At 35.5% G+C, this 15,473-nt stretch overlaps 3 protein-coding genes across 3 annotated transcripts; 2 read left to right on the top strand and 1 right to left on the bottom strand.

Annotated features, from left to right (window-relative positions):
• Positions 1-608: 608 nt before the first annotated feature.
• DSM5745_05730 (uncharacterized protein) lies at positions 609-1,751 on the top strand (the record flags this gene model as incomplete). Its single annotated transcript, XM_026747746.1, has 2 exons — positions 609-722; positions 786-1,751. The coding sequence occupies 2 exons, from the start codon at positions 609-611 to the stop codon at positions 1,749-1,751; spliced, it is 1,080 nt and encodes a 359-aa protein (XP_026603578.1).
• A 6,736-nt stretch (positions 1,752-8,487) lies between these two features.
• Positions 8,488-9,962, bottom strand: DSM5745_05729 (methionine adenosyltransferase; the record flags this gene model as incomplete). The annotated part of the gene is made up of 5 exons (XM_026747745.1): positions 8,488-8,808; positions 8,875-9,012; positions 9,077-9,356; positions 9,416-9,459; positions 9,543-9,962. The coding sequence occupies 5 exons, from the start codon at positions 9,960-9,962 to the stop codon at positions 8,488-8,490; spliced, it is 1,203 nt and encodes a 400-aa protein (XP_026603577.1).
• A 1,322-nt stretch (positions 9,963-11,284) lies between these two features.
• Positions 11,285-13,641, top strand: DSM5745_05728 (Carboxylesterase family protein; the record flags this gene model as incomplete). The annotated part of the gene is made up of 4 exons (XM_026747744.1): positions 11,285-11,416; positions 11,481-11,831; positions 11,888-12,019; positions 12,100-13,641. The coding sequence occupies 4 exons, from the start codon at positions 11,285-11,287 to the stop codon at positions 13,639-13,641; spliced, it is 2,157 nt and encodes a 718-aa protein (XP_026603576.1).
• Positions 13,642-15,473: the final 1,832 nt, after the last annotated feature.

Here is a 15,473-nt window from a genome sequence, read left to right as displayed (position 1 = left end):
TAATTAGGCCGTGAGATCTAGCTAAAGTTAAAGGTTAATTTTTTTTTTATTTTTAGAGGTTAGTTAAAGTTATCTAACTAAGTTTGCCGCGGAGATCCAAGGGATCTCCACCTCTCGTCCAACAATCACAGACTGAATCCACACGGACATAGGGACTAGGGCGCCCGTAATCTCCGTGGATGGTGGAGCTCTTGGCAAGCAAACAATGGAAACAGTGCAAACAGCGGATCCGGGCCGGGTCCACCTGCAAGACTCCCGGCATTCCGGCTGTTCCAGGCCGCTGGGAACGTGGGGCGCACTAGGCTTGGCATGGTCAATCTGTATAACATCAGAGACCAAGCAGCACGACCCAAGTTCCACTCTGTCACGGAATCTTTCTGAGTAAGCGGCACTCGGATCTCTGCTCCATGACCACCGGAAGCATCCAGCAATGACATGCTGGTACCCCACGCTGGCCGGAATCTACAGCTCCCGCTCCTGCGGACTGAAACTCCCAAGGACTGCAGTAGGAGGATTTGCAATCAAGCTCGCATCACTAGTATAAATGCTCTGCTAGCATGCAGCTATACTTGAGGGAAGCTGGCTTAACTCTCCACGCCTTTGTCACAATGCGCCCCGCTGTCTGCCTCGTCCCCGTTGCCTTGCTCTCATCCCTTGGTGCAGCTAAGGGCTTGGACCGAGGCTCGCCCGCCCAGGTCTTTGATTCCACAACTGCTGCCATTGTAAGCTAGGCCGCCATTGTAGCACCTTCTCAACCCTCATTGCCCTCCTGACCGCTCATACAGAAAGGTCTGCCTGTCTTCTATGACATATCGGACGTAAATCTGGTGGAAGCCGACCACGCTTTTGATTCCTTCTGGGCAGTCAACTACATTCGCACCACCGACAACCGCACCTTCTTCGTCAGTGCAAATGCGATTATCCGCAACGGCAGCGCCACCCAACGCGCCGGTATCCTCTCGCTCGATGATCCTTCCTCCTTGTACACCAAACATTATCAGGATATTGGCCTTGTCAGGGAGAAGAATGGCACTCTCGACCCGTTCAACCTGACCATGCCCGGCGGACAGTTTGGCCTCGAGACCTTGCATCACCACGCCGCTTCTTCCCCAGAGGCATTGCCCCCGATGAGGATATTCAGCCATCTTCCCGGAACAGAATTCGACATCGACCTCGAATTCAAAGCCCCCGTGTTGCTGAACGCAGGCCTGGGTTCGTGGCGCTGGGCCGGCGGTATCCAGCATCAGGTCTCACTACCAGCTTCCCGACCCCGCGGCACTATCATCGTCGACAATACCACGCTTTCCATCGACTCCGACAAGTCTGTAACCTGGTATGATCGGCAATGGGGGCCTACCATGCCCGACCGCTTCACCTGGTTTGGATTCTACCTAACCAGTGCAAAAGATGGAATAGAGAGTTACGTCTCCATCTGGCACTGGGTAGACGACATCAACGGCAACAAATCCTTCGCGACTATTCAGAACCAGGCTGGTGTTAGCACGGTGCTCCCGCTTTTAAACTTCCAGCCTTCCAAGACGGACATCTTCCACTCCAAGGCCACCGGAAACTTATACGCACTGCAGTATAATATTACATTGATGGATGGCTCGCATATTATTGTCAAAAGTCAGCTCCAGGATCAGGAATATGTCCTGGATGACTCTACTGTTGGATTTTTCTCTGGATACGTTGAGGTCTCTGGTGATTTTACGGGCCACGGCACTGTTGATATCATGCCCTCGATGTAGGTTCGGGATTGGCTTATTCAGTTTTGGATGGCCGGTGCTGGCCGTGGGCAGATCGTTCTTTCTCGTGCCAATGGCCACTGCTGTACCGGCACTGCCTGATCTTGATCTTCTTGTTTGTTTTAATATAAATGGTTGCCGCAGTGAGCTGCATTTCCTGCTTTCTTGACTATCAAGGGATAAATAACAGCAGGTCTACACTGTACACGATATTGGCAAGTTAGATATAGGCAATAGAACTTTTAATCAACCCATCACACTGCCTTCACCATTGTATACATCACCTTTATAACTCTTAGTAATCTAGGGGTACCTTTAAATAAGGGCTCCAGGCGCTTTAAAAGTCTTATAAATATATATTTTTACTATTTTAATTTTATTTTTAACTTTTTTTTCCCTTTTTACTACTCCCCGCGGTGTAATAACTAAAATAAAAGCATGTATTTTTAATTAATTTATAGGCCTTAATTTAATTAACTTTACTTAATTATAAAATTTCCTATTTTTTTTTAATTTTTATATTATAAAAAAATAAAAAAAGGGCCCTAGCAAGCCTATTTTTTTTTATTATTAAAAATAATAATATATTAACTTTTTAATATAGCCTAGCTATAAAGGCCCTTTATAATTAACTTAATAAATAAAAGTATTAAGTATATATTAAGTATAAGGTTTTTATAAGCTTTATAATTATTATTAATAGCTTTATAACTAAGTAAAAAACTTAAAATTAAAAAGCCTTTATTTATAATATTTATAATAAGTTTATATACTTTATTTTTTTAAAGGGCTATGCTAATATTAATAATATTAATTTTATTTTTTTATATATATATAATTAACTTATTATTATAATAACCTCCGGCAAGACTATTACCTAAAAAAAATAAGTTTAATTTTTAAAAATTTAAGGGCTTAACCTACCCCTTTTAAAGCAAGTTTTTTTACCTTAACTAATATTACTTTAAATAAGGTATTTTTATTAGGCACCTTAGTAGCCTAATTAACATGTAATAGCTTTATTATAGCCTTAATTATATAAAATAATTATAAAATATTAATTACCCTTTTTAATAATAAGTTAATAATATATTTTAAGGTATATATTATTTAGCAAGCCTTTATTAAATATATACTAGGACTAATTATAATAATAATTATTTTTAAAATTAATATTACTTATATAGGCTTGGTTATTATCCCTAATAACCTTTTTATTAAGATTTTTTTATAATTAATAAAATAATTAATATAATTTACCGCACCCTAGGCGCTATTAATATATATATTTTTTAAAAGTAATATAATTATATAATATAAAAAGTACTTAGTATTATTCTAGTATATAATAATAATAAAATAAATATTATTAAGTTAATTTAAAATAAGGTTATGGCTTAAACTAAATTAAAGCTAGTTAAGCTTACTTTTTTAAAATATAGGCCTAACCCTAATACTAAGTATATTACTTAAATAATATTTTCTTAAAGTAGCCTAAGACCTTTACTTTATTTAACTAAAATAAGTATTATTAGCTTATTAAAAAATACTAGCTAGTTTTTTGGTTTAACTTTAATTATTAAAAATACTATTACCTAGCGTAATATAACCAAGTAATATATTATATATAATATAATATAATAATAATAAACTACCTAGGTTTTATTAACCTAAACTATAAAAATTTTATATATTATATAAATTACTTAAGCCCCTAGTTAATAAAATATAATAATTATTTAATAGCCCCTAGGCGTAAGAACAAAACCCTAGTTTACTTATTTAAAAAAAAAACTTAATAGTATATACTACTATAATACTTACTAGTATTAAAATATATATACTTAAATTAATATTCATACCTAGCTTTAGGCTAAAATAAAGTAATTTTTATTTTAAAAATTTTTTAAAAGCATGCTATAAAAAAACTAAAAGTAAATAAATAAGGCTTTATAATAATTATTAATTATTATATTTTATAATTTAATACTTTTACTAGTAATTAAAACTTTAAATAATTTTTTATTAAATTAATTTAACCTGCCTTAGCTAACACGGGTATACTTGTTTTACCCTAGGTAATAAAGGTTAATATTAAAACCTTTTTTAAGCTTTAATAATAAAATATTAAAAAAGGCACCGCGGTAACCACTATTATAATAATACTTAATAATAATAAGATTTTACTATTTATTAGGTAAATATAAGTAAATTTATACTTAATTATATTATAATTTTATAACTAGCTTATAAGCAAGGCTATAATATTACTTATATTTAAAAGCCTTAAATAATTATAGGTATAAAAACCTAAAATTACCTAATATATAAGTACTACGCGTTAATAAATATTTAAAATAATTATAAGAACTAGTTAAAAAAGCGCCTTAAAGTACTTACTTATATTTATAAAAAAAGTATTATATATTAAATAATATTACCTAGTATAAAGTTAGAACATATTTTAACTTATAATAAATAATATTAAGGTTTTAAATATATATTAAAAATTAATTACTTATAAAATAATTAATTACCTAGTTATATTAATCCCTACCCTAAACTATATAATAAGTAGGGATTTTAATATTATATATAATATTTTTAAGCCTAAAGTAAATAACTTATATTATAATAGTAAGATTATTAGGTAGGCTAGTAATAATAATATTAATTATATTAATAAGCCAGGCGTGGCCATGTATAAAGCTAGTTATATTTTTAACTTAATTTTTTTTAATATTTTATTTACTTACATGTTAATAATACCTAAGTTATATAATAGCTTTAATTATTAAACTTTAATTATTATTATAGTGCTAGGGCGCGGGAAAAAATATTAAAATAATATTAAAATAATATACTAAATTATAACCTTAAGCACCTAGCTAAGCTTATAAAAAATAAAATAATATTTTTTTTAGCCTGGGAAACTTTAGGATATAAAAATATTAAATTAATATATTAAATCCCTTAGTAATATTATCGCGGAAGCTATATAAGTAATTAATAAATATTTTAATTTAGGGAGCTATAGCGCCCCTTAATAATTAATTAAATATATAAAGGATTACTAAGCCTAGGTAGTAAACCCTACCTTAAAATAAAAAAGTAGTTTTTAGTTATAATCCATAAAATTAAATATGTATACTAAACTAAAATAATTAATAGTATTAAAAATAATTAAAAATTATACTAAATAATAATATAGTATAAGCTAAAGCCTAGGCTTAAGGCTCCTTTATTATTAATAAATAATAAAATAATTAAAAACACACGGGAAAAGGCTAATATTTTATAAAAAATAATATTGAAGTATTTTAATATAAATAATAATTTAAATTTTAATTTTCTGGCACTAGAGCACTAGTAAAAAAATAAGCACCTTTATTAATTAAAAAAATCTTACTAAAAAAGGTTAAAAAAATATTATTAATATAAGTAGCGCCTTTTTTAAAATAAATTAAGTAATTATTTATATTTTAAAGGCTTGCTAAAAATATATTAAACAGGCTATATATAGGTTATATAATTAATATTTATAATTAAAATACTTTTTTTTATTATAAAAGCTTATAAAGGTAGTAATATTTTTTAAAAATAATAAAAAAAATAAGTTTTTACCTTAATCCTAGCACCCTATAGCGCTACTTTTAATATTAAAAAAAAAACTTAAATAAATTATAGCATGCCGCGTGGCTTTTACCATGCTAATATAAAAAGTATTAAGCTTATAATAATATAGTACTTTGCTTAAGCGCTTAGCTATAAACTTAGTAGCCTTTTTTACTTATAATATAAAAATAATAATTTTATAAAATTAAAAAATTATTATAATTACTATAAATATCCTAGGTACCTTTAATACTATTTTATTATAATACCTATTTTAATAAATAATAAAGCAAGGCTAGCCCTGTGCGCTCTTAGCTTTAATTATAAGTTTTTTTTAATAAATAAAGTATAAAAGTACGCCTAAAATTTATTATAATAATAATATACTTAATATACTATAGTATATTATAAGGCTTGCCCCTTTTTTTAATATTATTTTTATTATATATTACTAAATTATTACTAGTAAATTTAATCTTACACTTTAATTATATAAATAACTTTTATTTAAGTTATATAAGTAACTTTTTTTATATAAATTATAAGCTTTTAGTAAAAAATATCCGCGGCATGCTAGCCTAAAAAAATAAAATAAAATAGTTTTTATACTTAAAAAACTAAAAATATTATATATTACCTAAAAATAGCATAATAAATCTTTTTTATTAATAGTTAATAATTAACTAATAATTACTTTAGTTACCATGGTACTAGGCTAAAAGTAACTAGTATTATACTAGTTAAAAGTCTTTTTTAATAAGTACCTTTTTTAATATTATTATATTATTAAATAAGTAGCTAAAGCCTATATAATAATATAATATATTTATAACCTTATATATATAGTACATGGTTTACTAATAAACTTTTTTTATAAAATAATTATTACCTATATTATTTTTAATTTTTTATATAATATAAAGGCGTAATATAATAATAAAATTAAACTTAAAAAGTATATATAAAACCTAAAGGTTAGTACTTAATTAAGCTAATATATTAAAATAATTAAAAAAACCCTAGCTTTAGCCGCTCGCGGCATGCTTTTAATTTTTTAAATAATATTTATAATAACTTTTTTTAAAAATACTAGGCTTTTTTTTACTATAATAATATTAAAAAAAGTATAATTATAATTTACCTTAAAACTTTAACTAATAAATTACTAAAACCTGCTAGTAATATAAGTAATATTATTAAAAATTTTGCGTGGTTAAGGTGCTAGTTTATACTAAAAATTTAAAATAAAGGTGTAAATAGTAAGGGCGCTTTTTTTAAAAACTTTTAAACTAGTTTTAATATACTTTTATTACTTTTAAAAATATTTAAAAAATTTTACTAATAGCAAGGCCAAGAAGTTAACCATAAAAAAGTTTAAATAATAATAATAAGTATTACTAATAATAAAAATAGTAATTTTTAATAATAACTTTAAATAAATATACTAAAGGGTTTACTATATAGGCTATAGCTTTATAATATATTATAAATAATATTTTTAAGCATAGGGACTATTAGTAATTAATACTTAATTTAATATATATAATATTAAAGCTATAGGCGTGCTTTAAAAATTAAAAATAATAATTAAAAAGTTTTTTAAAGTACTATACTACTAGCTTTATATTAATAATATTTTAATAATTTAATACACCCGCGGGTAGCCCTTACTATTTTTAAATTAAGCCTTTTAAGTATTATACTAGCTTATAAATTAATATATAATTTACTTATAATAATCCCCTGGCTATATAAATATTAAAAAAAAAACAAGTAGGTTAATAAGCTAGTTAATAAAACTATTTTTATAAAAGTATAATTTTTAAATACTAACTTTTTAAAGGCTTAACCTATTATAAATAAAATATATAATTTATATAAATAAATATATTATATAGCCCAGGTTAAGTAATAAAAAAGTACTTTTATAAAATTATTTACTTAGTATAAATAATAGCTTATTATAAAATTAAAACCTTATTAGGTTAAAATATAATAAAAGCTAGTATTAAAATAACTAGTTTTATATTATTAACTAGTACTTAGGTTTTTATATAATAATTTTAAGTAATATTATAAATACTTTTAATATAAAAATACTAGGCTTACTTACTTTTATAAAGTAAGTAAAAGCCTTAAATACCTAGTTTTTTATTATTATTTTAAATAGTGCTTTTTATAATAGCCCTAGTATTTTATAATACTATTAATAATTAAGGTTAAGGTTTTAAAGTACCTTTATAAGTTAAAGCCTAAGGGCTTTATATTTTTATTTAAAATTATAAACTTTTATAAGTTTATTTATTTTTGCTAGGGCTTCCCGCGCCCTAGTATTATTAAAATTATTTAGCCTAGTATTAAATAATTTTATTTTTATTTTATTATACTTTTTTTTTATTTTTAATACCTTTTTTAATATAACTAGCTTTAATAAAAATACTTTTTTATAATAAGGCAGGTCCCCGCGACCTATTATAATTAAAATTTTAAATATATAATAAATAATACCTACTAATAATTATATATAAAAATAATAAGTAAAAGATAAGCACCTTGCCCACAAGTATTAGTAAAAGTTATTTTTTAAAATAAAGGGTCTTTTTATATATAAACTATTTAAATAAGCTACTTATCTAGTAGCAGCACGCCCCTATACCTTAAGAAAGGTTTAGAATAATAGGCGTACGCCTAGCAATCCCCGGGGCGTTAAATATCACTACTACTACTACTTCACCATTATATATAGTACCTAGCAAATGCGCACGCAGCATATGCAGCTATTAAAACAGGTTGCAAGCACTGGCTTGGCCACCCCAAACAGGCAATCATCTGTAATCATATAAAACCTAACTATATACACACCAAGGGCGGATGATCTGACCAGAACCCAAACAGATCCGTACCGGTCAACCAACGACAGCAGCACTAATTCTGACTCATGAATTTCTGCACAATATCTGAATTCATATGCCCCTATGGTCGCAATTGACACATGTGTCGTTATTCCGGATGTATACAATGTGTTCAATATTACTTGAATCATGGTATCCACGCCCAGCATCCCAGACGAGACCGTATAAAGCAGGCCTATGTCTAGACCAGGCTGGCCGGAGTGGAGTGGACCTTACAGCACCAACTCCCTCACCCTCTCCCAGGGGAAGAGACCACTCGTAAAATGCCCATTCTTTGCCGTCGCATAGTAAATCGGGCTCATGAGCCCTAACTCCATCGCAATTCCCGCAGGCCGCAGATCAAAGTTCATCCGCACAATCTGCTTCAGCCGCTCCACGCTAACCTGGCTAGTCCCGAACGTGTCGATGAATATACTCAGTGGCTCCGCGATGCCTGATGAGTACGAGAGCTGGATGAGACAGCGCTGTGCCAGGCCAGCGTGCACGAGGGACTTTGCGATCCAGCGGGCCATGTAGGCTGCGGAGCGGTCGACCTGTGCTCATGCATTGAGTTAGAAATGTAGAAGCTGGACAGGGGAAGCTGAGGCAATTGGGTATACCTGGCGGAAATCCTTCCCCGAGAACGCGCCACCCCCGTGGGCGCCCCAGCCGCCGTATGTATCAACGACGATCTTGCGCCCCGTTACGCCGGCGAATTTGCCTGAGGGTGTGACGCCGACGTCGCCGGTGGGTTGGATCTGGCGTGCATCTCAGTAGGTGGTCTTTACCTGGCTGTATGTTGAGAAGGGGGAGGAGGCGTACATGGTAAACGGTCCTGGCATCGAGGTACATCGCCGGAATCGACTTGAGCACCACCATCTCTCGAATCGCGCCGCGGAGCTCGTCGACAGTTACGTCGGGCGTATGCTGCGCCGTAACGACGACGGTGTGAACCCTAAGCGGCGCGATGTGTCCGCCCTCTTGCTTGTACTCGGCCGTCACCTGGACTTTGGTATCCGGGCGCAGCCAGGGGAGTGTACCCTCGATACAGGCGGCTTTGAGGGCGCGGGAGATGCGGTGGGCCAGGTCGATTGTTAGGGGCCTTGTGGGAAAGGAACGTTGTTAGTTGGGGTTGTTATCATGCAGGAGATGGCATCTCACAGTAACTGGGGTGTTTCGTCCGTGGCGTATCCGAAGACCATACCCTGCATTCAGAGAGACAGACATCAGCGGGGCATAATCCTCGTAAACCGGATACATAAAGGTGTACATGTAGTAAGGTACTCACCTGATCCCCCGCAACCTCCTTCTCAGCTCGACTGGGAAACGAGCCCGAGACTAGGGCTCCATTTCCATTTCCATTGCCATTGCTATTGGGCAATTTCTTTACGCTTCTCACCTCCACGTAATCCATAACATCGCACGTCCGATAATCCAGCTCCTGGTCCGGACTATCATACCCGATGTCCCGCAGCACCTCGCGGACAATACCATCCACGTCCAAACAGGCAAGCGAGTCTACAACGCCAAAGACAATGACCAGCCCAGGACGGACGGCAACCTCGATGGCGACCTTGCTCAGCGGGTCATGCCGCAGGCACTCGTCGAGGATCGCGTCCGCGATCTGGTCGCAGATCTTGTCCGGGTGGCCTTCACCGACGGATTCAGAGGTGAAGAGGAAGGTTTCGGGCTCGTGCTGGATGGTCATTTTGATGTGATGGAGTGAGTGTTGAAGGACGTGGGTATGGAAATTTGTAGTTGACCTGTCCAGCTTGTGGGACAGCTCTACTTATACTGCTGATGAGTAGGTACTTTGTTCTCGCGCCCTCCATGCACCGTCGAGCTCTGGTAGTCTATACTCCGCGGAGGTCATGCTGATGCCTAGAAAAAGAACTGTATGGGGCATGTCCAATAGGCAAACCCGGGTACGTGTACATGCAAGCGACTTGGTTTATGCTGCAGGGGTTCGAGCTGAGGATGACTGCATAGAAGTGAAATTCTTGCTGTCTGCTAAACCTCATGATTAGACTGTATTTAGGTTGGTCGGTAAGACACTGAAGATTCAATTCGGTAAACAAGTCGGGCGTGCTTTGAACCTTCTGATATCCTCCAGGCATGCATCTCCTGCTTTCTCTTTTCTTGCTTTATGTAACCACCTTGTGAGTCCATGGTCACGCAGCAGTCTTGTTTACTACCATACTAATCGATCGACCCCAGCCCTGCAAACATACATATGGAAACCTTGATTGCAAGGCACATCTCAGGCCCCTTCACATTCATGCAGCCACTATCACAACTCTTGGCAATGCTTCCAATGCACGCTGACGAACAATCGATGATCAAACATTCTGTTACGCAGTGATCCATTGCCCAAGTTACGTGGAATGCAGCCAACCGTACGACCTTCCAACCCCACGCACCGGTGGAACAGCTTACGCCGGCAGGCATTGAAGGACCAATGCCCAGAGAGAGCTAGACGCTCCAGCTCTCCTCTGCATAAACCATATATCTCTGCCGGATGTAACTCCTCAATTGTTCCTACTCCCCCAAATACCTCTCTGCCAATAGAGGAAAACTCCAGGCGGGAAGGCCAACGCTGAACTGGTCTGGGCTAAACATCCACCTCGGTGGGATACTCGGAGAGGGGGCAAAAGATAAAAAGCAACTACAAGGCAGCGTCAACAAACCCAGTCACTCCGGACTCTTGGCTCTTGACGTAACAGAAACTCTGCAATTGGTTTCTATACCTCTCCGGCCGAACGTGTTACTGCGCCAATTTCCTCCAGGCTGTCCAATGTAACCACACACTCTGCGCTTCCAAATACTTGTAGTTACACTACATTGTGATCTCCCTTGGCTGACGAGGCCATCCCACATTCATCGATTTCCTTGGAACTCTCCGATGCTGTCACTGCGGAGTGATTCTCCGTGGTAGTTCAGGCTCACAGTCAGTAAAGTTGGAGTGATAAACCCGCCTGCACCGGTGGAACCTATTTAGAACATTCACAATCTATCACCCAACCCGGTGTAATGAAGTCCTTTCTCTTCGCTGCTCTTCTGACACGGCACCTACACTTCGCGCGGGGTCATCCCTCCGCTGGCCGCGTCAAAGTCAAAGATGCTCTCTCACCGGCCTTCGCGGTCCTCGTGGAAAATACTTTGGTAAGTGCAGCTCTGAGTTGGAGAAACGCGATGGCCACTCACTGGCTCTTCTTCCGCGTTCCAGGTACCCACTGCCGTCGAGTCAGGCCCTAGCTATCTGCTGCTGCTGGAACCACAGCCTCAGGAGGAAGCAACTGCGGCATGCGACGCACTAGCAGAGACCCTGGCAAGGGGAGAGGATATAGCACTTTTCCAGCCGTTGCTCTCGGCATTGGCGCAGAATGCAGAGATTTCCATATTGTCCAAACTATGGCTGCACGGACAAGACGGGAAATGTGTGGCCTACAATCTGGACAATAACTCCACCTCCACCACTGAACCTTATGCACCCAACACCTCCAAGCCCTCTGCACGAATACAGCCCCATACCAGGCCGGTCTCGAACAGCCGGCTAAAAGTTGCCATGTCCTCGTCAGTACGCCGCAGGGGAGGGTCCACGGCTTCCGAGACCGTCTCACAGCGCGATTCCAGGGTATTCCGTACGCAAAGCCTCCGGTGGGTGAGCGTCGGCTGATGAATCCGGAAAGAATGGACATGTTGCCCAGCACGCAGAGGGCAGAGGAATCTGTGTATGATGCAACGGCGTTTAAGCCGCTTTGTCCGGTATGTCTTATCTGGTACACTCTGGCGGACAGACTCTAGTATTTGCAGGTTGTATGGGACGCTGACCTGGAGCCTAATAGCAAGAGATGGCGCCAAACGCTACACCAGACCTTCCCCATCCCGACTATGCGATATCGGAGGACTGTCTGTATCTCAACGTCTACACCCCGCTAGTCCCAATGCAAAGCCCCTCAGATTCTGGCTTGTTACCCGTCCTGGTCTGGATCCACGGTGGCTCAAACTACTACGGCGGCTCCTCGCTCCCTTTCTATCTCGGGATGAACGTTGCATCGCGTGGCCGGACAGTTGTCGTCTCGTTCAACTACCGTCTCGGTATCCTGGGCTTCCTCGATGACCCCGACGGGTCACCAGAAATCGGCAGCAACCAAGCCATGCGCGACCAGGTCCTCGCACTGGAGTGGGTTCGAGACAACATCAGGTCCTACGGCGGGGACCCCGACAAGGTGACGATCTTCGGCGAGTCCTCCGGCGGCAGCGCCGTGATGTCCCTCTTCCAGACATCGTTTGCAACGGACCTCTTCTCCCGCGCAATCATCCAGTCCGGCAGCGCCACGTACTCTGGGTGGCAACGGCCTGATGTCCAGGAAAGGCTCGTGCGGATGTTTCTAGATATAGCCGACTGCAAGGACCTGCACTGCATCAAATACAACCGCACAACGTCGGAGATCCTGCTGTTCCAGTCTCGCCTGCTCTCGCAGGCCCAAGACGTCTTCCCACACGGGCAGGTAAACCCCCTCGAGCCCTTCCGCGCTGTTATAGACGGTGACCTCATTGAAGAGGACTGGGGTACCGCGCTGGCGGGTGGCAGGTATAACAGGGTACCTACGCTGGTCACGTACACGAAAGACGAGTTCGGGCTTGTCTTGCAGACCAACAAGACACTCAAAGACGCGCCTCCAATCAGTTATACCACAGCCGTACGGTTCCTCTCCACCTTCCTCCTCGGCGAAGAACGCACCGAGAAAGTCCTGAGCACACCCAGCCTGGGCTTCAGCCGCAACCTCGTCAACGCCCCGGACGTGACAGACGCGCTAGTGCAATTCACGACCGACATCACATACCGCTGCAGCAGCGAGATCTACGCCGGAGCTTTGGAGAGGTATAGCCCCGACGTGTGGGAGGTATCCTGGGACATCGGGCTGCCGCGATTCCTGTCCGGCTCGATCTGCGGCGAGGGGAGCGGGCGCGCGTGCCACGCCGCCGAGCTGCCTATCCTCTTTGGGTCTGCGGACTACGCGAATATCAGTGGGGATGTTCTGGGTGAGGCAAACTATTACGACCAGGCTCGGGATACGATTGATCTGTATAGCGGCTTTGCGCGGGATGGGATACTGGCGCTGCATGGGGAGATGTATCCGCGGCGCGGGGGGAATGGGCTTCGAGATGTGCTGCATTGGGGTGATGAGCCGGTTTCTGTACCTGGGGGTGTGAGGTGGGGGGTTTGCATGAAGATGGAGGAATTGGGGTTGTATGATCGGTTGTATTATCCGCACCGTGGCCTGGGTGATGTGGCTGGAGGGCGAAGCCTTGAGGGAGTGCAAGAGCGTAGGCAGGAGTTGCAGCACCGCCTCGCGTCCGAAGCGCGGCATGAGGATCTCTAGCCACGGACGGGGAGGAGGTTGTGTTAGAGAGGCCAGAGGAGCTACTTATGGAGATAAAATAAAAATATCGCAAGATAAATAATAATATTATAAACTAATAAGTAAATTTAGCTAAAAAATAATTTATATATAAAATTTTTAATAAAAAAAATAATATATAATAATACTAGCCTTTTTAAAATAAGCACGGGGAATAAAGCTAATTTAAGTTAAAAACTTTTAATAACTTTTTTAGCTTATTAATTTTTTACTTTAATATAGCCCCCTAGTATTAACATGCTAAAGTTATATAAAACTTATAAAAATATAAAAATTATAAAAATATAATAGTTAGGTAGCTAAAATTTTAATTTTTTATACTAAATTTATTATTATTAATTTTAATATTTTAATAAAATTTTAAAACTTTATTTTATTTAGTGTTTTTATTAGGCTATTTACTAGGTTTTTAATTTTATTAATTTTTTTAAACTTTATAAGGTTTTTAATAATAAGATTTTTTACTAAAAAGTAATAAATATTTATTTATTTAATTCCTGGAGTATATCCCGGTTTCCCTAACTTAATAATTATATTTATTAAATTTATATAAATTATTATAAATTTTTTAATATTAAACCTTAAAGCTATATATAACTTTTTAAGCTAAATTACTTTTTTTATTATTATATTAAATATAATAAATTTTACTAAAGTTAAACTTTTAGCTATAATTAATTACCTTATAAATTTTTAAAAAATAAATATACTATAAAAATAAAATATATATACTTTTATTAATTTTTTTTTCTTATAGTTAATATAAAAATTATTTATATATTTAACTAGTACTTTATAATTTATATTTAAAAAAATATTAAGATTCTAGTACTTTTTAAAGTATTAAAATATATACTTAACCATGGCAAAGTTAGTATTTTAAAAATTTAAAGTATACCTTAGTAATTTTACCATGGTATATTTAATGTTTAGCCTTATTTTTTTAAATATTTAGTTAAATTTTTTTATTAATTATTAATACTTTAGGATATTTTTTTTATAATAATTTAAATATAGCAACGGCCGCCTTTATTAAGTATTTTTAATTTAAATTTATTAAAATTCTTTACCTGTTTAATTTATTAAAGTTTAATTAATTTAAAATCTTTTAAATATATATTTTTTAAAAAATAAGTATCCCTTTTTTTTATAAAATTAATATTATATTTTAAAAACTATTTTAATTTTTTAAAAATCTTAAGTTTAAAGTGCTTGGCTAACTTTTTTAAAAACTTTTTATAAATTTTTTTTTATAAGTACCGCCACTAAGGTATTATTTATATAAATAATTATAATACTACCCTTATAAGTATAATAAAAAAAATATAATTTTTTTTAATACTTTAAAGGCCTATACTTTTTAATATATTTATAAATATTTTATTTTAAAAGTATATTACTTTTTTTAATTTATACAAGGCGCGGAGGAGTAGGTAAACAAGATTTTTTTTTTAAACTTATAAGTTACTTTATAAAAACCTTTTTTTGCTTTATTATAAAGTTAAAATAAGTAATTATTATATTAAATTAAATATAGTAATAATTTTTTTTATAAATAACTATAAAATAAATTTTTACTAGTATGTTAATAATAACTAAAGTATATATTTTTAGGCTATTATTTTTAACCTAAAAGTTATTGCATGCAACCTAGCAAGCACAAAACTTTTTAATATTATTTTTTTTTATTTTTTTTAGTATTAAAAACCTATTTTTCGAGTATAATTTTCTTTTTTTTTTAAATAGCTATTAATTAAGGCACTAATCTTTATATAAAAATATTCTTAAGTTTA

This window comes from Aspergillus mulundensis (assembly GCF_003369625.1).
Source record: "Aspergillus mulundensis strain DSM 5745 chromosome Unknown scaffold_5, whole genome shotgun sequence".
NCBI lineage: Eukaryota > Fungi > Ascomycota > Eurotiomycetes > Eurotiales > Aspergillaceae > Aspergillus > Aspergillus mulundensis.
This window is presented reverse-complemented; position numbering and strand designations above follow the sequence as displayed.